Source organism: Cyprinus carpio, chromosome B3 (genome assembly GCF_018340385.1).
Source record: "Cyprinus carpio isolate SPL01 chromosome B3, ASM1834038v1, whole genome shotgun sequence".
NCBI lineage: Eukaryota > Metazoa > Chordata > Actinopteri > Cypriniformes > Cyprinidae > Cyprinus > Cyprinus carpio.
In genome coordinates this window covers 22,424,447-22,447,564 of record NC_056599.1, presented here as the reverse complement: position 1 = coordinate 22,447,564, position 23,118 = coordinate 22,424,447, and the positions used below count along the sequence as shown (strand labels likewise).

The following is a 23,118-nucleotide window of genomic DNA, read 5'->3' as shown; positions in this document are numbered from 1 at the left end:
TCATCTCTCTTTTCATTTCATTTCAGTGTTTTTTAATGCTCTTTATGAGGGTGTATAGTTCAGGTCTTAATTATATGTACAGTTTTGAAGGTTGACTTTGTAATTTCCACATGCATGGATTTCTATTGCGAGCAATAAGGAAATTATAAGTCTGTGTTTTGATAAGAAAATGTATTTTAACAGAGGTTTATGTACATGTTTGTTGATGTGAGTGTGTACATATGGATGTGTATATTCATATGCACATGCATATTAATGATTTGCATGAAACAAATGTTCAATAGTTTTTTCCATTGATGTTTTGTTAACAATCTGTCATTTTTGACTTGATTGCTGTGGGGGCGGGGCTTAGTTTTGCATGCTAAGGTGCTATTGGGTGGCAGAGACCATAACAACTGTTGTATTGAATGTGCTTTAACTATGTACCTGTTTAAGTTTTCTTTTCTTTGTTAGACATCAAAAGCATTGCAGATTGTCATTTTATGATTTATTCTTTTTCATCTTTTCACAGAGAACTATTCTGAAAGCCCAGTGCTTATCAGATATATGCAAAAAGAAGCAGTAACTGTGAACTAAGACTAGAACAGAAAATCCACTTCTTCCTTCACAAATACATTCCCAAACGAACACCTGAGCCCCCGAACCAGTATCAGCTCCTGTACAAGTGCATTTTAGTTTGTATTCTCATCTCATGGCATCATCAATCTTGTTTAATCATCTTAGTTTTGCATTATTAAAGAGCAGATTAGTTGTTTTTCTCCCCTTGCTGTTGTTTTAACCTCAGCTCTAGCCCCCTCTGCTGGTTTTATGGGGGATGACGTAGCATTCGCTGTTGTAGATCATTAGCACTCCTTTGTCACTTTAGAGGCTAAGAATACAGATTTTAGCCCTTAATGTTTACCTGTTATATTTAACATTAAAGAAAAGTTTCTTTATGCATTCATTTGAACTGACTCAGACCAGAAGGAGTGATTTCCTGTTTACTAAACACTGATCAGAGCAGAGAGAAAGAAGCTAATGCTAAGAAGTCTGCTCACTGCAGCAACGCATGTTTCCACACATTCAAGATAGCTAGCACTTAGCATCCCTAGTGCATTTTGTGGTTTTGCTGTGTGTAGTCTATCTGTTAAGGCGTAGTCAGGTGAACAGAGTGGATGGGATGACTCCACTTTTATCCCTTTATCTCAGTTCTAAGGTTACGATGTGGAACAGACAGGCCTGCCACTAGTTAGCTTAGTTAGCGAATGCCCTGGTAAAAGCAGAGGCTGCATGTGATCACAGAGGACAGTGTAAATAATTCTCTGCATGTGGAGTTAACAGCACAGAAACTATCGTTTGATTCAAATGAGGCATTCGAAATGTGGAGAGCAGGTCGAGTTCGAACGATTTAGTGACATTATCCAGAATCCTCTCTGTTTCTGACTTACGCTGCCCTGTCACTACTCAGGTAAATCTCTTTTTGTTCGTCTATACCAGTGCTTCCAAAATGATGTCATTCGAAACAAAGAGAGAGGCAGATGAGAAAACCCAGTGTGCGCATGCATTTGTGTAAATATGAAATAATCATGTTTGATCTCAACATTCATTCCAAGTCTTCCTTTTCCACAGTGTTCTTCTTGCCCTCCATTTCATCATTTCATCCATCACTTTCATTTATTCCCAACTCTTACTGCTTCCAAATAACAACCAAAAAGCCCGGATGACATTATGAGAAACAGGAAAAATAAGAGTGATTTGTTAAAAAAAAAGAAAAAAAAAGATAACTTTTCAATGATGGTCTGCCTTAAGTGGATTGCAAAAAAAAAAAAAAGAAAGAAACCTGTATATGGAATCAGGACACAACCAAATTCAGGAGATGAAAGCATGAGGGTCAGATGGACAGATTGTGTGTTGGGGAACAGAGTTTTGGGAGGATTGTCAACAAATGAAGAAAGGCACCGTGAAATGGAGGACAGTTTGGGGAAGAAAGAAAAAAAGCAAAGAGAGGAGGAAGGGAGCTGAACGCTTCTCAGTGTAAGAATGTGCGTATGGTGTTCTGTGCGTCACACTGCGTGTTTTCATGTGATGTGCCTGACTGTGTGCTTAGTGTTTTGATTTTACTTGTGTGACACTTTGTTTTCCCGCTCTTCTAATGTTTGCCGCTGTGCTGAAATGGTGCACTCGCTCTCTATTCCCTATGCCAGCTTCACTGTTTGGTAAAATATCAAAATAAGGGCACTTCATGGGGAATAGTGAGTCGTCTCGGGACGCACACTTTGTGTGACGGGGATTAACTGATGTACAATGAGCTTTTGCTTTGTTCTGGTCCATCCTAGAGGGCTGACAAAATCAATGATTGTTAAATTGATTCTGTTGATTTTATTGACGTAGGTTTAGAACAAGATTTTGTGGCCCTCAACGACTGGAACTTTTATTCAGCTTCGTGTGTGTTTGTTTTTGTGAGTGTGATTCCTAGAGTCTTGCATTGGTGTGTTTTGTTTTTGAGCGCATGTTACGATGGGCTTTGCTATGAGTACATGTGGGTTTTTGTTTCGTTTCTTTTTACATTGGTATTTAGGAGTCTTCATGAAAATAATGTTGTATGGACATCACTCCAAAACAAACAAAAAGAAAAATACTGTGTGTTTGGCTTCTTTAGCTTTGGCTCTCGCAGTTGCGCGGTCTGAAGTGACTGGCACCTGCGAAAGCCTCAAGCAGTGTGTAGCCTAGCTTTTAATGCATTTGTATTGAGGCAACGCGATACTGATTTTTCTGTCCTCCGTTTTCCTATTCCCCTCTCTTTCTGTCTTTCTCTTTTCTTCCCTACAGTGCTGAGCTTCTAAACTGCCCCTTTTCTAAAGCTCCCCAACTGCAAAACCTGTCCAGAGGCAACCCCCAGGGTCAAAGCAGGATTAGAGACGGCGAAAGAGAGAAAACGAGAGATGAAAGGAGTGCTTCGCTAAACCAACTTGAAGAAAACATTGTAACGCTCATCTCTCCATTTCTAATTTTAACCCCCAACGTAGGTGCAATAAACTGACAATATCACGTCCTGGGAGGATGCGGAACACATTCTTCCTACAGGGATCGCTGGCCTTGGAAAATGGGTGGGATTCAGCATACAAACTGTAGTATGTCCTGGTTCAACCTGACGGAAATGGATGCAATTTTAAAGTGACGGGAACTATTTTTGTGGGGCGTTCCACCATGGTAATTGCACCTGAAAGTGGACAAAAAACCCTTGATCCAGTCTCAGATACACATAATGTGTGGAAAAACACCCATCATACCCTTCAACGCTATGCAATTCAAACACACGTTGACAGTCAATTTCATCAAACGCTTCAATCGAACAGTTTATCAGCCAAACCTTGTCCGCTCCTTTACCTTTTGGAGATCTTGCACGTGCTTTAAATAGACAATAGACAGTGCCACCATCGGCCTGCCGTATTCCTATACCGTACAGTTTCCCCATTCATCCAATTGGAAATCTTGTTCAGAGTGTCCTTCTCAGGGCTCACAGAAAGGTGACTTTGTCCACTATGAAGAAAAGAGCGTTAGCCTCTCTCTTTTCTCTCTCTCTTAGTTCAGCTCTCTGCATCTCAGCATTTCTGTTCCACTGTAGATGAACTGCATGGCATGAATGAAAACAAAAAACAAAAACAAAACAGACAGAAAGATGGTAGAGATCATGCTGAGAGGAACAAGAGGAAACTGTAGACAGGACCGCTCTGTTTGCACAGTACAATATGGGTGACTCTGGATCAGTGGATGGGGTCACTTTCTTCACCTTCATGTGGGGAACAGAAAATACAACAAGTGCATGATATCTGTTGAAGGACAGAGGGGTTTTTAAGTGGACTGGGTGAACTTTGAAAAAAAAAGCTGAAAAAAAAGAGAAAATTAAAAAATGCATTTTTTCTCACTTTGTTTACCAGCATGACTAAATTGCATGACTTCTGCAAGCCCTGAACCCCAAATTAGAGGGCTTGAAATCACTAAACACCGAAAACAAATGGAAACAATAAAAGTTTATGCTAAATGCTACTAAATTTAGAAAAAAAGAATATATTTAAAAAAGAGAGGCTCTTTATTTTGTTTTTGAATAAAAAAAAAGAATAATGTAAAAATATATAGGATTGCAAGATTCACAGTTTTGTTGGGTAAAAGATTAACAAACCCCAATGAGTCTAGCTGAGTGATCTAGAACAAACTCCTTCAACTCCCTCAATGGCTTCAAGTGACATATCTTCCCTTCTCTTTGTCCACCATTTCACCCTTTACTTGAACATTCCTGGCTCTTTGCTCTGCCCTTCACAGTCTCCCTCAGTCATGGCAGCCTCCAGCAGTGGCTCGACAGCTTCTCTGGAGACCTCCGACACCTACAGGGCTCTTTTCTTTTGACGGTTATGGGTCTGAAGAGCAAGGTGGAAGGGGATTTTAAGGCTGTGGGTGAAGTTTTCTTTTTAAGTTGAATCCTGATGGAAAGTTTTGGCTTGATTTGCGATGCTTGTTCTTTTTATTTCATCCACATTCCATGGGAAAATCAAAGCTTTATCCATCGAAAGTGAGCCTGCATCCACTTAATATCAGTCTAATGTATATTAGCGTTGTGTGAACTGCTGTGTCATGAGACCCTGAGCACTTACTGTACATCGCAAAGCACTATTATTCAATCAGGAAGCCATATTGTTAGAGTAGCGCCACCATATGAGCTCAGAGGTGCTCAGGAGACCATGCTGATTCAGAAACCTGAACATGGTTTTGTAGTTCTTAAGTTGTGTTGAGTTTGCTTTAAAATGTTGACATTTAATTCTGTAGTTCATTTTCTGGTGGTACAGAGCATTGCAAGGTTTTCACAAGATTTTGTTACAGTCATTTAATATTTGTTTTATTTTGAAAGTTTCAAGATTTGCATATGCTGAGCACCCACTAAAACCAGCCATGCCATACCAAAATTGACTTCCTTATTAACTTAGCAGCAGATTGCTGATATTAGCATCAGTATTAGCATTATCCTGTGTGCGAGGAGGCCATGATTCCACCAGTGTCGCTTTTAAAGCATAGATTACACGTGTGAGTAACTGTTTAAAAATTTGGTGTTCTTCAACAAGATACCAAGCATTGGTTACTTTACAAAAGTTGGTTAGTCTGGTTAGGTCATGTTTATGTTGATTTAAAGTGTCATTTGCTGTCTTGAAACGCCAAGACTGTGTTCTGTCAGCGCTCATCGGTCAGAATCAGATGTAAGCTTAGTTTAGCAACTACCTATGCAACACCTAAGCAAGACCTTAGCAGCTCACACACACACACACATGCCATGTGCTCAGGCCAGCTGGCTGGTGTCTGTTTACCAGTGCTGTGTGTCCAGGGAGGGAAAATGACACCGATGCAGCTCCATCACCACAAGAGCCAGCATTATCTGCTGACCGTGTAGTTTTACTTCATATGTTAGCAGCTGGTCCGAGTAGCTTGAAGGTGCGACAGATGTGTGCAGCTGTAGTAGCCATGTCACTTTCCTTAGTGGTGCACTGAATTCCCTCTCTCTTCTCGATTAATACATCAGGCCTGTTTTTTGTCTTTTCTGCATGCTTCATGGTGCAGGAAGACACTCATGCACTTTTAGAGTTAACATATACGTTTATATGTAAGCATATAGTCATCTCAGAGGGTTTGTAGGACATCTAAATTGTTTTATATGTGCTACTCAGTTCCACATTGCATTTGCTGACTGGTTAAGATGATGTGTACCTCTCTGGTCGTTCAGAAATCCGATTGGATGGTGTTTTGGAGCAATAATGATGGAGGGCCACCTTTTCCTCATTGTCGTCATTAGGAATTGGAGGACATGTTCATCTCATCCCTAATAAGAAATCCTGTGTGCCTGAAACTGTTCCCTGAATGTGTACGCAAACCGGTCACATCATTTGAAGATGCTCTCTCTGCAAATGCTTCCCATGAGAGTTTGTCTTGGCGTGAATGAGACTGCAACCCCTCCAGATGGCTGACAGCTCAACATACCTTTACTTGAAACCCAAATGTAAAACATATCAGAGAGGAGCAGAACAAAGCCAGAATCAGTCTTCATGCTTTCTCAACTTCCTGTTTGCATCCCCTCCCCCTCTCATCTGTTCCCTCTCCTTCTCTATTTTTGAGGAAGAAGCTTTTTTGCATCCCTTGTTCTTGTGTTTTTCTAAACATATTGTTTGAAGTTGACTTGTATTGCATGCATGGAATACAATGAGGACATAATTTGTGAATAATTTGTGAATGGCCAGAATAAGGGAACCATCTCTTTCACCTGGGCTCTCTACTCTGCAACTTCTCTTTCTGAGATAATTAGAGAGGAAGAAAGAGCATATGTTGTTTCTGGGTTCCCTCACATCCCTATTTCTTCAAAATGTAGCCATGCCAAATATATGTTATGGCTATACGCTAGCCATTCTGAAAGACTATGTGTTTCATTTACATATTTATATATTGTTTTAAAGATGATATGTATCTGTATATATCTGTAGTGAATATTCATCAGAGCTTCCACAGACTCAGAGCTTAACAGATGCAGCAGATGTCGACAAAACAGCCTGCAGGAACAGAGTTTTCACTGCATGTGTCTGTACATTTATTCTTGTATAGTTTGACCCAATATGCACTACCTGTCCTTTTCTACTTTAGTTACTTAATGTAGCTTGTTTAAAGGGGGAATTCATTGCACTATCACAGCTAATGGAGCTGCTGTGTCTACTGCTGAGCGCAAGCCTAACCATACACCCCCCAAGTTAAGAAACAGGGACAGAGAGAAAGAGAGAGAGAGAGTTAGAAAGAGAGGCCAGTGAGAAAGAGAAGGTTCCTAAAAGAAATGGATGAGTTCTATGCTACTAAGATTGATGCTGGATACAATTTTATTGTCATACAAAAAAGGGGAAAAAATATCAAGAACTGTATAAAATATATTTCAATGGAATGTTTATTATTTACCTTTTATATTTTTGAAATGTATAAAGAAAAAAATTAATAAACTGTAATTTAACAGAGTTTGTGAACACTGAGACTTAAAAATGTTATATTACTAAAAGTATGGAAGTTTGAACGCGAATGCTAACCTACCTGATCAAATCTTCTCCATTACAGATAGGGAAAAAATAAATAAAAAGAATTAGAAAAATGAAATCCAATTTAAAAAGAAAAAGTTATCAAAAAATCAATAAAAATGTTAAAAGCTCATGCCAAAATTTTCAACATGTGTCCTGTGTGATTCTTCAAATGTTTGTTGTGATTTCTCCATGTTACTCTGGGATCTGAGAGCACATTTACAGTACAATTAGTGTGCTTGCCCCATTTTTAACACTTTAAACTAGGGGTGTAACAATTCACTCGTTTTCTCGATGCATATATTACAAACCCTGACGATGCATATGCATTGATATTGAAACATGGTTTTTTGAATTGTGAATCATCGATTTCGGACAGTAATCGATTTAAAGCGCTAATAACTGAATGAATCACGATTTCTATAGCTATTAAATGCTTTCAAAATATGTGCACATTAAATTACTACAAGCACGAATTATTGAAGACCCTTGAACTCCGTTGTTTGTGCCCTCACATCTCTCCTTCACGTGCTATTTACCGCCTTTCACAGGATTGTGCTCACGCTCCGTTCGTCTCACCGATACATTTTTTGAGCAGCTGATGTGTGATATCTCCTTAGTACTTGTGGCCAGTACTTCTAAAGTAAAGTAGTTTTACTTTTCTGTAGTTTTTCAGAGAAGTCGAAGGCTGCGTATTTATTGCATGGACGGAGCGAAAATGCCTCGGTTACTGATGTAACCTTGGTTCCCTGAGATAAGGAAACAAGCGTTGTGTGTATGGGGAAAATTCCTGTTTTACTAAGCCTGATTTGGTAGATTAAATTGATTATTATGTTTTAAATATGGTTATTTTTCTTACAAAGACGCATCGATTCGCTACAGGAGGACTGATTTTGTTCACCACCTGGAGCCGTGTGAGACACTTTTTTTAATGGATGGGCGCTTTTTATTTGACTTCTTTTGGACTGAAGTACTGCAACAACCACTGAGTGCAATTAAAGATTGAAAGATCAAAGACAATGTTTAATATAACTCTGACTGGATTCATCTGAAAGAAGAAAGTTATATACACCTAGGATGACTTGAGGGTGAGTAATTTATGGCCTAATTTTCATTTTTGGGTGAACTAACCCTTTAAGACTTCTCTCTCCTTAAGTTTTACTGTTTTACTGAGACAAACTTTTATTAAGGAATAGAGAGAAGTCAAAAACCAAACTGGATGCAAGAGCAGCTGTTCCTTCTTGCCCAACTTGTTAATGAAAACAACAGTCATAATACCCTTGCGATTAAGGCTACACCTTTTTAAAAGCTCATTATCGTCAAACGTTTCTAAAATGTTTTTGTTCTGGCAACAGCCATATTAGGATAGTTATGACAATTCTAATGGTCCAACAATGGAGGGGGGCCCCCGAGGAAGAAACGCGATTTCTACCGAGGGGTACACGATTGCGATTTCTACCGAGGGCTAACTGTTACCCCTTGGCTAACTGCTAGTTGGTCAAACTAGTTCTTAAGACACAGTTTTGACATAGTGACTGTTTATGCAACTGGGCCCTGAACTTTATTAAGTCCGGCATGCTGTCTAAATCAGATAGCCTACTGTTGTCGTCAGTTCTGCATATTTACTGCCAGCGTCCCACTTGCTTGAGTAAAATGAAAAGTGAAACAAAAGCTATATACTGTATTTCGCAACTGTTAACTTCATTTGCTTTTATCTCTCAACCAAAACAAATCTATATTTAGCAGCCATCCTCAAACTATAATGTAGCTAGCTCTCTAAAGATCTCTCTCTCTCTCTCACACACACACACTCTAGATATATTACTATTGTATAGCTATTTTATTCCAGAATCATCAGGCAATGGGAAATAAAAAAATGCTCATATACCTTATATGGACATATGCTCATATGGACTTCCTTAACGTAGCAGATTTCTGATATTAGAATTATTAGCAAAATTAGCATTGTCCTGTGTAAGAGGAGTCCATGATTCCACCGACATCGCTTAAATCATAGTCATAGATTACACATTTGAGTAACTGACTGTATCTTCTTCATCAAGAGATGTAGCATTGATTACTTTTCAAAACTTGGTTAGTCTGGTTAGGCATTTTGAGGTTTGTTGACAGTAATTTAAAGTCTGTGTAAAGCAATATTAAATATGTGTTCTGAGTTTGTCAACACAGTGTCAATATGAATGATAAACCTGAATGATCAAAACCCACCGAGTAAATAAAATAAGTTATAAAAATAAAAAATTAACAGTATATTCTCTGCTCCCAATCACTGAGGGCATATCCGAGGTCACTGCTGAAACCACACCCACTTGCGGCAAAGCTGCTGCCTCTGTTAAATACCACTACAACCTGAATAGATGACCGAGCTTTTTTGTAAATTATTGCAACCAGGTAATATGCATTTATGTGTAGAAAGTAAAGCTAGCTAGCAAATTTAGTAACTAACGGTAATAACAGTAACTCACGACTGATGCTAATGCACTCAAGGTATTATAGTGTTAGGGGAGGGGCCATGTTCAGTGGCCCCAGTGCGTCATTAAATCCGCGGTCACACTAGACTTTGAGCATGCAGAATTCGTTCAGACGTTGCTGCGAAAAGGGGCGGGAGCAGGATATGACATCATGCACCAAAATATCCTCACTAGTCATAATTATTTTCTATTTAAGTGATTACATTCAGACACAAGTATCAAGTACATACACGCACACATACAAATCTCATGTAATAAAAAAAAAAAAAAAAAATGTACCATCCGCTCCTGTTTCTCTTGCCACCGCAAACCAAGCTGCTTCTCTTTATGTGATTTTTGTAATCATTTAAAGTTGTGTTGTATAGGAAAGGATGGTGCGGCACTGCTAAAACTACCGAGAGGTCACTTTGTAATGTTTTGATCTTCTATTGGTCTCACGCATTCACGTGATGTGAATTTGCAGGTCAGAGTTCAGCAAACTTGAACTTTGCTATATGCAGCGAAATGTGAAATATCTTTGCACAGGCTTGCGCTTCTGGTCTGACACATTCGCATGTGTATGAATGGAAGTCAACGGAATGAAAAGTCTAGTGTGACCGCGGCTTAAGATGTGATTCCAGCCCTGCCCAAAACATCCTTAACACAAAAACTGTGTAACAGTCTAACTCCACAATACAGTACTACATTCACTTTTTTGTCTTTATAATGTGTTTTCAACAATACATTCATAATGTGTTTAGAAACAATTCTCTGAATTGCCTTTTAATGGTTAGCAGGTCAGATTTGTAACCCAAAGGTCATGGGTTTGAGTCTCAGTAGGTGGGGAGAGTGAATGCACTCTCATCCAACTTCAATACCCTCAACTGAGGTGAGACCCTTAAGCAAGGCAAACCCCCAATTGATCCCTGGGTGCTGCAGCAAAAATGGCTGCCCACTGCTCTTGGTGTGTGTTCACGGTGTGTATGTGTGTGTTCACTACTTACTGCTGTGATTGTGCACTTGGTTGGGTTAAATGTATGCACAAATTCAGAATATGGGACACCATACTTGGCTTTGTCTTGTCACGTTATTACTACATCAGATTCAATATCTAAGTTAGGCTACAGAATCACTGTACACTTTTTATATTATTTTATTTTGAATTGCCACATTGTTCAGAAATGAATGCACTTAAATGTAAATATACATGGGAGACAAAACCAGTTAGAGAAAACCACTATTTTAAAGGTCAGCTATTATCTCTACAATCTGTCCTTATTCTGAATAAACATGTCATTTCCATTAACTCTCTTACTTTATTAAATGTTTTAATCGCAAAATAATATAAATACATATAAAATACAAGGCATATTACTGTTAAAATTGGATTATAAAGTCATGTTGTAGTCGTTGAAATTTCATATCCTTTTTGAAAGGTTATTTTTTTTCTTTTTTTCTTCAACTTTATGGCTATCTGCATTTACCCTACTTTTGTGAAGTCTTGAGATGATGAAGCTAACTAGCAGTACCCTATAGTTTACTTTTTATAGAACCAGAAAATATCCCTATGGAGAAACAGGCCAGTGCAGGGATACTGCTCATCTGTATCAGAGGGTACAAACAAATGTGTTACAGATGTGATATGATCAGTACCGTTCAAAACATATAAGAACAACATAAAAATGCCCAAAGCTTTTTCATATTCCAGTTTTTGAGACAATAATGAAAAAATGTTTCTTACCCATCCTCCCTTTTTCCAAATCCATTCTAACAGATGCTTCCTAAAGTAATCCAAACTTGCGTTCAGAAGAGCTGAAACAACACTGTGTGTGTGTATGAGAACCATCTATTGAGAGGAAAGAGGGGCTTAGAAGTTACAAAAAAGATGCACATCTATAAACAACAGACATATTAACATAAAAAGAAAAAGAGAACAAAAAATGCTTAAATCAGAATTTAACCAATACCTTTGCAGACAGCTTTCCAACCGAATAGAACAGTACTATAATTCTCCCCCAGGTGATCTGGTCGTCTGTGAAAACCTTTTTCACAAGTTTTAAAAAACTGCTTGTATCAGCTACCTTTGCCAAGTCATCAATTATGCTGTGAGATCAGAAAGAACAGAAAGTGAAACCTGGTGTTTGACAACACTGATATTCAGTAAAAACAGACAAGGATTCAAATCATAGACTGACTCATTAAATTCTTTATCCTGATCAATGTTGTCGCCATAAACTTTGATGATCTCCGACAACTGCTGAACAAGCATCTGGTCCTGACCTTTGCTTATTAGCGGAGACTCAGGAAGGGCTGGAAGGATTGCCTTTACTTTGTCTGTCACATATTTCACCTTGCTTGTTACCATGCTAAAAGACAGACAAATATTAAAAATGTTTATAGAGGTACTCATGATATGAAAGAGCTTGCAGATTCTGACTACAGCCATCATTATATTACAGTCTAGTCAGTATGACATTCATATTTTCCAAAATGCCCTATGTAAGGTTTAAATGTTCCCTGTATAGCATAGATGCACCACTCTTGTAGATTGAACTTGATGTGTTCAATTTATGTCTCAGTCGGGTAATCTTTTCATGTTCATACAAATATTTACATGTTAAAGGTACACTAACTTTTTTAACAAAAGCCTCGGCTCTGAGCGGGTCAGTCTTATGATGTTGTTTTGATTAATTGGAGACATTGATATTTTCAAATTAGTATCATCACAAAAATTAACAAGGTATCAGCTCTGAGCCTCTGTGGATTAAACACAGTAAAAAAAACAATGCAGGCTTAATAACCAGTTTAGATGGAAAGGGTTGCAAGTTGACTATTTACACAGCTTAAGAGTTTTAAAAAACAAGCAAACAGGATGTGAATTGCTTATTTGGTGACTTATTAAATTTGTAATTTGTACTGTCCATTCTTAAAAAATAAAATCCAGGACAGCACTACATCAACCCTTAAGGAAATGACCCTTTACAGAACTAATGCTATATAATGAACTCAAAGATTTTTAATTGAGAAAGAAGCCATCACACCATCACATTATTATTATTATTATTTTGGTATTTTAACAAGACCATAAATAATGTATTTAGTGAAAAATAAGAAATTACAGATCGTCTCAATATAAACCCACTCAAAACCCTCCCACCCAAAAGACATTTGAATATAAAGCAAATGAACATTCCTCGCTCAAGAATCATTCTTCCCTCTTTCCAATTAATTCATGTGTATTAGTGCTGGTATCAGGAGAACAGATAAGCCTTTAATATGATCTAAAAAAGGTTTCCAGGTCTCATGAAAAGATTTGAGAGATCCTGAAAGTGAGAATCTTTTATACAGCAAAAGATTTCTTGGATCCACATATCATGTGATGGGGGGATGACATGTTTCCATTTGAGGAGAATAGCTCATCTAGCTAAAACAGCGGTATTGGCGATGACCTGGCGGGATGAGACAGTCAAATCAGGTCTCGAGGAAATGCCAAAAAGAACTGTCTAGGGGTTAGTGTCTAAGTCTGTGTTAAGAGCATTATTAAGCATATCAAATACATTGGACCAAAAGTCTGTCAGCCGAGGGCAACTTGGAGATTGGTTGGCAGGAGATGACAAGCATCATTCCTATCTGGAAAAATATTGCTTATTTGGCATTTGATAAATGAACTCTGTAGAGCATGTTAAACTGCACTAGGCCATGTCTGGCATATGTGGAAGAGGACTGAACCAGATTTAAAATGTCTCCTCATTGATCATTGTATTTAAATATAAATCATATGTATTTAAATATAAAGGAAATAAATATATGTAAATTTTCCCAAAAAAGTACTCTTTTTATGATGTAGGATTATAAGGTTGAAATAGTTATTAATTTTGTATGTTTTGTGTGTGTGTGTATGTGTGTGTGTGTGTGTGTGTGTGTGTGTGTGTATTGATGTGTGGTTCTCTTATCCAAAACAAATAAACAGAGGGAGACAATAAACACTACCTTGACCTTGATCTCAAAATAACAAAATAGCGGTTCTGCTAGTCTTACAAAAGTGATGCATTATCTAAGCCTATTCAGTTATGTTTTTCTGTGTTGACTAAAAATATTTATGTGGATGCGGATTTACTGGGAAGTTACACCTTTCCTCATTTTCATGCAAATGTTTATCATACATGTTTTTCCAGTTTGTTTAAAGTTTTTAAAACTGAGGTTTAGAAAAACACCTGTTTAAAAATACAAAATATTTTATATATAGGCTATATCTATCTATCTATCTATCTGTCTTTCTATCTATACACTACACACACACACTTAACTATTTATTAACTGTATATTTTACAATTATATATCCTGATAACTTTAAGAAAGTGACATTAAACAATAAATAAATAAGTTCAGAAGTTCAAGATCAGAAGTTTAAGAAGTGAAACTCACTCGATTAAAAGTTTTTCTCCAATCAGATCATCTGTAAAATAAGAAATAATATTAACAAACATCGAACATCGTTTGAAGAGCATGAACAAAGACAGACACTTACCCCGGGAGCCTTTGCAAGCCATATCAAACACAAGTAAAATATATAGCCTTTTTGTTATTTGTTTACTGTCACTGAAACGGGATGTATGAAGGAATTCCACTCCACTTCAGTAGTTTTCTTTCAACTTCTGCTTGTACAGAAATGAGTATGATGCCTTTGATAGAATCTAAAGCATCCGATCGATGTATGACATCAAAGTACCGCGAGAGCGCTTCAGTGCATACGGAGCCATGTGCTTCTCTCGCGGTACTTCGATGTCATACACCTGTCGGTCTGCGCAGCGCCGCATGAAGTCGAACGCACCTCAAAACACCGCTGTGGAGCAGAGTTTACGTCTCACTGGTTTGGGGGTAATCACGTGTTTCATATTACCAAGTTACAACAACGATTTTTTTTTTTCATCCCTGTTGTTTTATGTTGTTCACAAGCCATGCAATTAGTCGAAATTAGTAGCTTTGTTGAATGATGTGTTCCTCAGTTCAGTAGTAGGCCTACGAAAGAGTTAGATGATACATTCACATGTCGTAAAGTAACGTGCCACTTGTAATCTGAGTAGGCTATAGCTGCATTCACGCCATGTCGAAATTACCGTAGGCTCAAAATGACAACACGTGACGTTCTCGGACTCTGAATTATGCATTTCTATAGCAAGTCAACACCAGGTTCATTTGAGATTTCTGGCCTAGCCTCGCCTGAAATGTAGGCGAGAGTAAGCGGCTGCAGTGAGGGGAAGAGTGAAATAAGTGCAGTCAAGACGGACAGCTCTGACCTCTCGAAGTGGAACAGATACCAACGAGATCAAAGGCGGATATCGCGTTATTCACATTCATGCGCTGTGCTGCTGATAAACATGTTATAATTTCAGTTCTTTTGCTTTTATATCAAAATAAATATGACAAAGAAGACACTCGAAGTACTTGCTATTTAATTCCATTCGAAAGACGTATCATACATTTTTACTTTATTATGAACATGCATTTTTTTTTTTTTTTTTTATAAATATTACAAAAAATACATAGCCTACACACAGTGATTACTCTGTCATAGCGTTTGGGAATATTCACGTATTATTATCACATGTAGCTGTAGGCTATAGGTTCCTTTGAGATGAGCAAAAGTCTCGATTAAGAATCGATGCGCCTTCAAAGTAGAGAGCTGCAGTGAGGGGAGGCCTGAAGTTCTGACTTCTCGTAGCGGATCAGGCACCTATTCCTCTGAAGGCAAATTTTACTACAATCAGGCTTATGTAGGCCTACTTTGTTGCTAATAAATAGAATGTAATTCAAATTCTGTTGCTTTTGTATATATAAAAAATAAATATTATGTACAACACACCCAAAAGTATCAATTATTGAATTTCTACCAATTTTGTGTTTTCTGTCTATTCTTAGTTTGATAAAGATACACACAAGGTTAGAATTACCAATATTTATCACAATACCACCCTCATTTTAAGTTAGTGACCATTGAGGAATTTTAACCAAAGTATGTTGCTGACATTTCATGAAAACCCTAAAGAACTTGTGGAAAATGGGCATCCGATGTCCCCTTTTACATCTCATCTGAGAATAGCAAAGATGAAACCACCATACTCACATGTCCTTCAAAATCTTCTACTATACTGCTGATATCTGAAGTGACCGATGGCTCGAGAGGAGATGATGTACTTTCCAGGTGTATCCCCTATGGCCTGAAGAGGCACAGCCTCCAATCCTTCCTGAGAGGCATCTGTAGAGATCTTATTGGTAAGGTTCAGTGGTAAGGATCTCCTTTAACCTCCTCCATTCTTGATCATGTACACACAAACTCTTTGTCATATTATAACAACTTCCTCATATGTGTGGTTTTAGCTGAAAGATCTTTGAAAAATCATACACAGACTCCCCTTCCTCTCACTAGGTGGAGGCATATCAAAGAGGGCTCTTCTTTTAGCAGGATCTGGCTCCACTCCTTTTGCAAACAGCATGTCACCTTAGAATGTTATGTCTGTGACTCCAAACTGACACTTTTTCTTCACTTTTACTTTCTCTTTAGATCATGTGCTCAAATTCTTTCCTTCAGTTTTAATAAGTGATGGGACGGATGATACAGCGGCTCTGATGCTCCGACACAATTTTTAAAGCACTATTGTATCACACACTGTGCCGATGCTTGTATCGAAATGACAACATCACGTGATTGATGACGTCTGAAGCTTTGAATGTTTTGAAAAAATTTATGCTTCGTGACCCCACCAGATGCAAGGGACTGTAACCTCAGCACCGGACAGAAAGTGAATAATTTTTTATAGCTAGGGTCTCAGAGACCCTAAGCAGAACATAATAAAGGTTAAACAGCTCATCCTAAATATATTTTCAGCTACCTACATCAATTATTAACTATGATCACATGCTTGCGCATTTTATATTAATGATCAATATGTGAGTCCGTTGACCAGGCTACACATGACATGAGTTCTGGGGCCTGTACCATGAAGCCGGATTAGCTGGCTAGCCAGGTAAATTTCAGTTTAGTTTGCACCAATCCTGGGTTTTAGGTACCATGAAAGTGGCTTGGCACTTAGCGGCGTTCATTGCCATAGTAACTTACACTCCATGGCTAACCTGCTCGGGGCAGGTTATGTTCTGGGTTAGAGATCTCAAACTGAACTTGGACGAATCAGATGTGAGCAAAGTGACACATGTCTGACACAAAAAGTCACTCTCCCAGTTTCTCTTGCTCCAAATTTAGGTCACTAATACTAAAAAAAAACACACACACACACGTTTTGTTTCATGACGTTTAAATTTGTCATATTCTTCAATCGCTTTAGCAAAACCTTTAAACTTTAGTTTTGAATCTTGATAGATCTCTCACGAGAAGTAAATCAAACTTGCTTTGTGTTGCAAGGATCGTGATTGACTGTTCGCTAGTGATGTTACACACTCATGTGCAGGCGATCTACAAACTCAGGATGAAAGCCTGAGTTGACAAAGAAAGTTGATGATGTTTGGTTTTGTCATGTTACTCTGAATTTGTTCAGCTACCATCATGGTACAGGCCCCTGGTCTCATTGACACAAATTAATTTAGAAGAGATTATACCAGATTAGTTGGAACTGTACTGATCACAGATTGATTCCACTCTTGTGTGTCATGGACTTCTAAAGCTCTGTATGGACACGTGATTTTGCAAACTGTATATCCTCTGCTCAGCTTTGATTTGTTAGATATGGTGGAGAAAACAAGATGTTTCTAATGCACACTGTGTTAAAAGCTTTGAGTAACAAACCTTTTTTCAGCACAATTTGATGAAAGCCTCAAACGGTTTAGAAAGCCTAGGTTTCCCATCACTAGTTTTAATAGTCATTGATTATGTTGTTGAAGGGTAGACCCCTACACCAAAAGATCATCAATATAGACGTGAACACCCTCTAGACCAGTCGTCTCAAGCTCAGTTCCTGGAGGGCCACAGCTCTGCAGAGTTTAGCGCCAACCAGCTCCAACTCACACCTGCTTGGAAGTTTCTAGAAATCCTGAAGACCTTGATTAGCTGCATCAGTTGTGTTTGATTAGGGTTGGAGCTAAACTGTGCAGAACTGTGGCCCTCCAGGAATTGAGTTTGAGACCAATGTTTGATAATCTGCAAATGCTTCCCATGAGAGTTTGTGTTGGCTTGAATGAGACCCCTCCAGATGGCTGACAGCTCAACATACTTGAAATCCAAATGTAAAACATATCAGAGAGGAGCAGAACAAAGCCAGAATCAGTCTACACGATTTCTCAACTTCCTGTTTGTATCCTCTCACCCTCTCATCTGTTCCCTCTCCTCTATTTTTGAAGAAGGAGCTTTTTTTTGCATCCCTTGTTCTTGTGTTTATCATGCCAACATTTTCAACGTGTCCTGTGTGATTCTTCAAAAGTTTTTGTGATTTTTCCATGTTACTCTGGAATCCAAGAATGTTTTTTCTGTTTTTGCTTTTTCTTTTTTTATAATGTTGGTGTTTCATAATAAAGGTGATTCCTTTACATGCTACTTTAACATCTAAATATTTTTAGTAATGATGTTCCTTTACATGTACCATCATGGGTTTGTGGGAAGGACTGTATTTAATGTAGGCCTTTTGCATTGGTCTTTCATAATCTACATTATTGGAAAAGCTGAAACAATTACATTTCAAATGTAACAATACAAAATAGTGCATTGTCATTCAGTCTATAGTTACAAGGTTATTTATAAATGTATACAAAAAAATTTAAAGACGAGGTAGAGGTTACTAACAATTACAGTAAATAGTTTTGGCCCAGCACCTATGACATTTCAAGTCCTGCTAGTTATTGCTTTACTCCCCATTTTGTATGCATTTTATCCCTCCACACTCACATGGACTGAGACATGCCATTCATTATACATTATACATTATAATGTTTTATACTTTCTTACTATGCATAATATTGGCAAGCAGTCTTCTCTTACTCGTCCAAAACATCTTTATTTTTGGTCCGTTGCATGTGTAATTCCCAGCATTTCTCCTTTTCGCACTTCATCAGTCATCACCGTCATCACCGTCCTCAGGAACATCTGTTTAGTCTCCAGACGATGAGGCCACCCAGCAGTACTCCACTGATGAAGAAGACTCCACAGGAGAGGGAGTTCAGGCTGGACGAGGAACCAAAATCTTGCTCAAAGGAGTAACGAGCCAAGGAAGAGATACTGTTGATCTGCAGGTATTTAAAAGAGTGACTATTACCAGAGGTGAAAAGTAACTAATAACATTTACTCGCATTACTGTAATTGAGTAGCTATTTTGTGTACTTCTGTTTTTAAAGTAATTTTAAAAATCTGTAATTTCACTTAAGTATATTTTGTTATTGTATATTTTTGTTAAGTATTGTACTATGCTACATTTTAAAACAGATTTACTATTGAGTAAAAAAAAAAAAAAAATGATGCAGACAGACAATACAGGCGTTATGGTGCAGACCCAGCTGAAAACGAAACAAGAACGAAACAAGAAGTTAATTAGGAGACTTGCATTTTAGACACCATATTGCCTGTTTTTGATCTATTTCGACGACAAAAATAATTCCAAACACAGCCACCATAGCACTGGTTTGTCTCTGAGCAATGAAAGTGTTTCTTTTCTGAATGAATTAACCGTTTAAATGATTCAGTTTAATTGCAATGACTCACTTATTAACAGTGACTTGCTGCCACCTACTGGCAGTTTTAATTTTACATTTAAAATACATTTTTTTAAGTACAATTTCAAATATAAATTAAACATTTTGTCTTATATATCAAAACATTATTTCTTCATTTGTAACTGCAGGTTAAATGCATTCATATCCTGTATTAAACAGTGTGTAAATACATCTAAATGCCACTTCAGATGTGTACACTTCTGTGTTTCCTCTGCATTGCAAAGATGAATTTAGTTGATACTGATTTTATTTGCCTGGTAAAAGTGTCTTATTATTCTAAATTTAATAGTTTGGCTCAAAGGATAATGCACACTTTTAGAAAAAATGGCTTTATAAAGGTAAAAATGCCCATAAAAGGTAAAAATCAATTGAAACTTATTGGAAAACATTCATTTCTTTCATTGCGGTGAACTGGCCACCACAAAGAAAAATACCAAGAACTTTAGGAGTGAACTGTCCACAGCAATCCTTAAGATACCAGCATAATAACAGTCTCAGCAAAATATTTGGGGCAAAAATGTCGCCCAAATGTATGATTAGGTGCAAAAAGTGTCCCTACACAATTTAAGTATAATGTGAAATGAATGAAAATTGTTACATTTTAGAGCAGATCTACTCATGTTGCATCAGATGTCTTCATACTCGCATTTTGCAGTGTTGATTATTATACCCATTCACACACCTTTCTGTTGAGTTTATGAATGCAGTGTCCAATCAGAGGCGTTTTGATTTATCACCATGGAGAACATGGCATTAAAATCTCACATACCTCCCTAAATGTTTTAAATGTCATGTGTCAGCATGCTTTTTGTTATTGCAGTTTAATTTGTAAAGGTGTTCCTTTAATTAAAAACAACTACAGACCTATCCCAGTGGTCTCAAACTCAGTTCCTGGACGGCTGCAGCCCTGCAGAGTTTAGTTCCAACCCTACTCCAAAACACATTGATTTGATTAGCTAAATCAGATGCGTTTAATTAGGGTTATATCTAAACTGTGCAGGGCTGTGGTCCTCCAGGAACTGAGTTTGACACCCTTTGCCTATCCCATTTTTGCCTCCCTTCCGCAGTTAAAATGTAAACAAGAAATTTTTACTCTGAGTAAATTTAAAAATAAGCTACTTTTTACATTTACGTGAGTAGATTTTTAGACTGGTACCTTTACTTGTACTTAAATGTACTTGTACTTGTACATTAATGAAATTTTACTTGAGTAGAATATTTTCGTACTCTCTGACTATTACTGATGTGTCTTATCAAAGATATGCTGTGTTAGTACAAGTGCTGTCATGTTTAACAAATCATACCCATCCTCCCCTACTGCAGATCCAGTTCTGTAGGTTATCCCTGAAGTAATCCAGTGTCCAAGACACAACGCCTGAGACAAAATCAGCAAGAATCTATCCACGCAAAACAAAAAACAAGCACAGATGAATTAAAGTCCAATCTATTTTGAAATGTGTAGGACTTGAGCTGGTCTGAATGTATCCTGTACATCGTAATTTAAATGTATTTTTGAATCCTATATAGAAACACACACACACAAACAAATGAAAGCAGGTAAAATAAGGAAATCACTGCATACCTTTGCAATGGATTTCCCAATAACACAGATCAGAGTAACAATTTTCCCCCAGGTGGTATCATCAACAAACACTTTGTCTACAAGCATCTGGAAACTGTCTATCCGCCACACGTGCAAACCCATCAACCATGCTGAAATTAAACACATCTTGAATAAAACAGATCTGCTTTTATACCGGTGCAATTTCAGTTTTATTTCATTTCTCATAATTGCAACTTTTAGTTGTCACTTTATATCTCAAAATGGCCAACTTCAGTTCTCATAACTGCGACTTAAATATATAGTTCACCCAAAAATGAAAATAGTCATTTACTTACTTCAATGTTCCAAAACAAGTTTTTTTTTGTTGTTGTTGTTTTTTTTTTGAGCACAAAATAGGATTTGAATAATGTTGGTAACCAAACAATTGATGTTAGCCATTGACTTCCTTAGTATGGAAACATATATATACTACCTATAGTGGAGGGTAAGTGGAAGGAATGAAGGGATTTTCATTGTTAGGTGAACTATCCCTTTAATTCTCACTACTTTATTTCTTATAAGCTATCATGATAGAATAACTTTAATATTTTTGCTCAGAAGCTAACTTCCATAATTATTACATACAGTAATACTCTCGCATAAAAGACATTTTGATATCGACACTAACTCGTTGAATCTCGGCTCTCGATCGAGAGTCGCCGATGACTCTGATCACGTTGGCCACCTGGTCCAGGAGCTGCTCCCGCTCAGCACTCAGTGTCTGCGGTTCAGGAAGAGACGGTGCACATGCTCCTGCTCTCTGTACCTGGTCCATCACTGACCTGAGAACATTATTTGAATTGAATGACATGTACTGATTATTACTTTATTAATGCTACCCAAAGTGAATGCCAATGAAAATTAAAATGGCACAACGAATAAAACATGGCATCCAGGTAAACAGCCTCTGGTTGTTAAGTTTGTTTATTTGGGTATTCTTTGTTAAATATTAGGCAATAATATATATATATATATATATTATATATATATATATATATTATATATTATATATATATATATATATTATATATATATATATATATAACGTTATAAGCAGGATTTAAATATGTATGTGAAACTTACCGAAGTACAAGTTTCTCTGAAAACTGGTAATCTAAAAGATTGATACAAAATAAAATTATACTAGAGCTCACGTTAAGAAACAATGGCAAAGGCCTGTTCCGTAGTCATACCTGATTCCATGAGCGCTTTTTTCCCCTTCTTCCTCCTTGGTCCTACTGATTTGATGGCCACTTCACAAACCACAGTGAAACTGTATCTATGTGTGGCCTCTGCTTTTACGTCAGTGCCATAGTACAAACATATCGCAGACCTAACTGGTTTGATGTCCCAATCAGATATAATAAAAATGTTGTCAGTTCCGCATCTTCGCTGCTAGCTTCGCACTAGGCTAAATGATAACAAAAGCGAAACAAACGAGCGGTTTGCTTAATTCCCGTGCATTTCTCCACCCAAAACAAACCTATATTTAGCAGGCATCCTCAACCTTTAATATAGCTCAGAAAAAAAAAGAAAAAGAAAAAAGAAACCCTCTCTGTACAAATGCCTATATTTAACTATTTCATATTTTATTACAGAACCATCAGGCATAAAAATGCACGTTATATATATAAACGTTTTTACATACAAATTATCTGGACTTTAACCACATTCAATGCAAAATATTTAAATGAACAAAAGAGAGGACAAGCCAGATTATACAAACCACTATTGTTCATGTGTCAATTATCAGTAAAAAGCTTAGGCTCAGTTTTATCCCAACAATCTGTCCTGATCCTGAATAAACATGTACCCTTCTTTAAATCAATATGACCATATTCAATATGTTTTCTACAAAACAGTATAAATACATATAAAATAAAGGCATATTACAATAAAAATTGGGGCATATTTCAAAATCCAGATGTAATATACAAGGTTTTGCTCAAGTGCAACATTATGGACACTTCTGTTGCAACATCTTCATTTTCTTCCTCTTAGCTATTTCTTAGCTAATTTTGAGACGATGAAGCCACCTAGCAGTAGGCCACCAGTGAAGGCCAATAAGGCTACAAAATAGGAAGAATATTTACTAAGTGAAGAACCAGAAAATTGCTCAAAGGAGAAACAGGCCAGCGCAGGAATACTGTGCATCTGTATTAAGGGGTACAAACAAAGGAAATGTCATAGATATGACATTGTGATCAGTACTGTTCAACACATCTTCTAACAACATTAGAACAAGATTAAGATCTTCTTCATATTT

The 23,118-nt window shown here is 37.3% G+C and overlaps 2 protein-coding genes and 1 long non-coding RNA gene across 8 annotated transcripts in view; 1 reads left to right on the top strand and 2 right to left on the bottom strand.

The window, feature by feature from the left end:
• Positions 1 to 7,218, top strand: part of LOC109059057 (potassium voltage-gated channel subfamily C member 1-like) — a 67,614-nt gene extending 60,396 nt beyond the window's left edge. For 4 of the 6 annotated variants that reach the window (XR_006154214.1, XR_006154212.1, XR_006154215.1 and 1 more), the window contains 2 exons: positions 512 to 2,021; positions 2,809 to 7,218. Coding sequence is in view for 1 of the 6 variants with exons in the window: in XM_042720281.1 (XP_042576215.1) it covers positions 2,809 to 2,822 (14 nt within the window). In the remaining 5 variants the exon portion in view is untranslated. The remainder of the gene's footprint in view (positions 1 to 511; positions 2,022 to 2,808) is intronic. The other 2 variants (XR_006154213.1, XM_042720281.1) reach the window with 2 other exon arrangements.
• A 3,279-nt stretch (positions 7,219 to 10,497) lies between these two features.
• Positions 10,498 to 14,827, bottom strand: LOC109058994 (apoptosis regulator BAX-like). Its single transcript, XM_042720274.1, has 6 exons — positions 14,067 to 14,827; positions 13,964 to 13,994; positions 11,734 to 11,904; positions 11,506 to 11,641; positions 11,280 to 11,384; positions 10,498 to 11,140 (listed from the first exon to the last, which is right to left on the bottom strand). The coding sequence occupies exons 1-6, from the start codon at positions 14,086 to 14,088 to the stop codon at positions 11,069 to 11,071; spliced, it is 537 nt and encodes a 178-aa protein (XP_042576208.1). The 5' UTR covers positions 14,089 to 14,827; the 3' UTR covers positions 10,498 to 11,068.
• A 3,308-nt stretch (positions 14,828 to 18,135) lies between these two features.
• On the bottom strand, positions 18,136 to 23,059 carry LOC122136543. The gene is made up of 6 exons (XR_006154211.1): positions 22,046 to 23,059; positions 21,936 to 21,966; positions 21,481 to 21,634; positions 20,832 to 20,962; positions 20,554 to 20,646; positions 18,136 to 18,766 (listed from the first exon to the last, which is right to left on the bottom strand). It is a non-coding gene; the product is annotated as an uncharacterized LOC122136543 (long non-coding RNA).
• Positions 23,060 to 23,118: the final 59 nt, after the last annotated feature.

Excerpts from the sequence above, each read along its gene's own strand:
- LOC109058994 (XM_042720274.1), bottom strand. The coding sequence starts at position 14,088 with ATGGCTTGCAAAGGCTCCCGGG. Across the intron at positions 13,995-14,066 it reads GGCTTGCAAAGGCTCCCGGG|ATGATCTGATTGGAGAAAAA; the intron begins GTAAGTGTCTGT and ends CTTATTTTACAG. Across the intron at positions 11,642-11,733 it reads CAGGATAAAGAATTTAATGA|CATAATTGATGACTTGGCAA; the intron begins GTCAGTCTATGA and ends CTGATCTCACAG.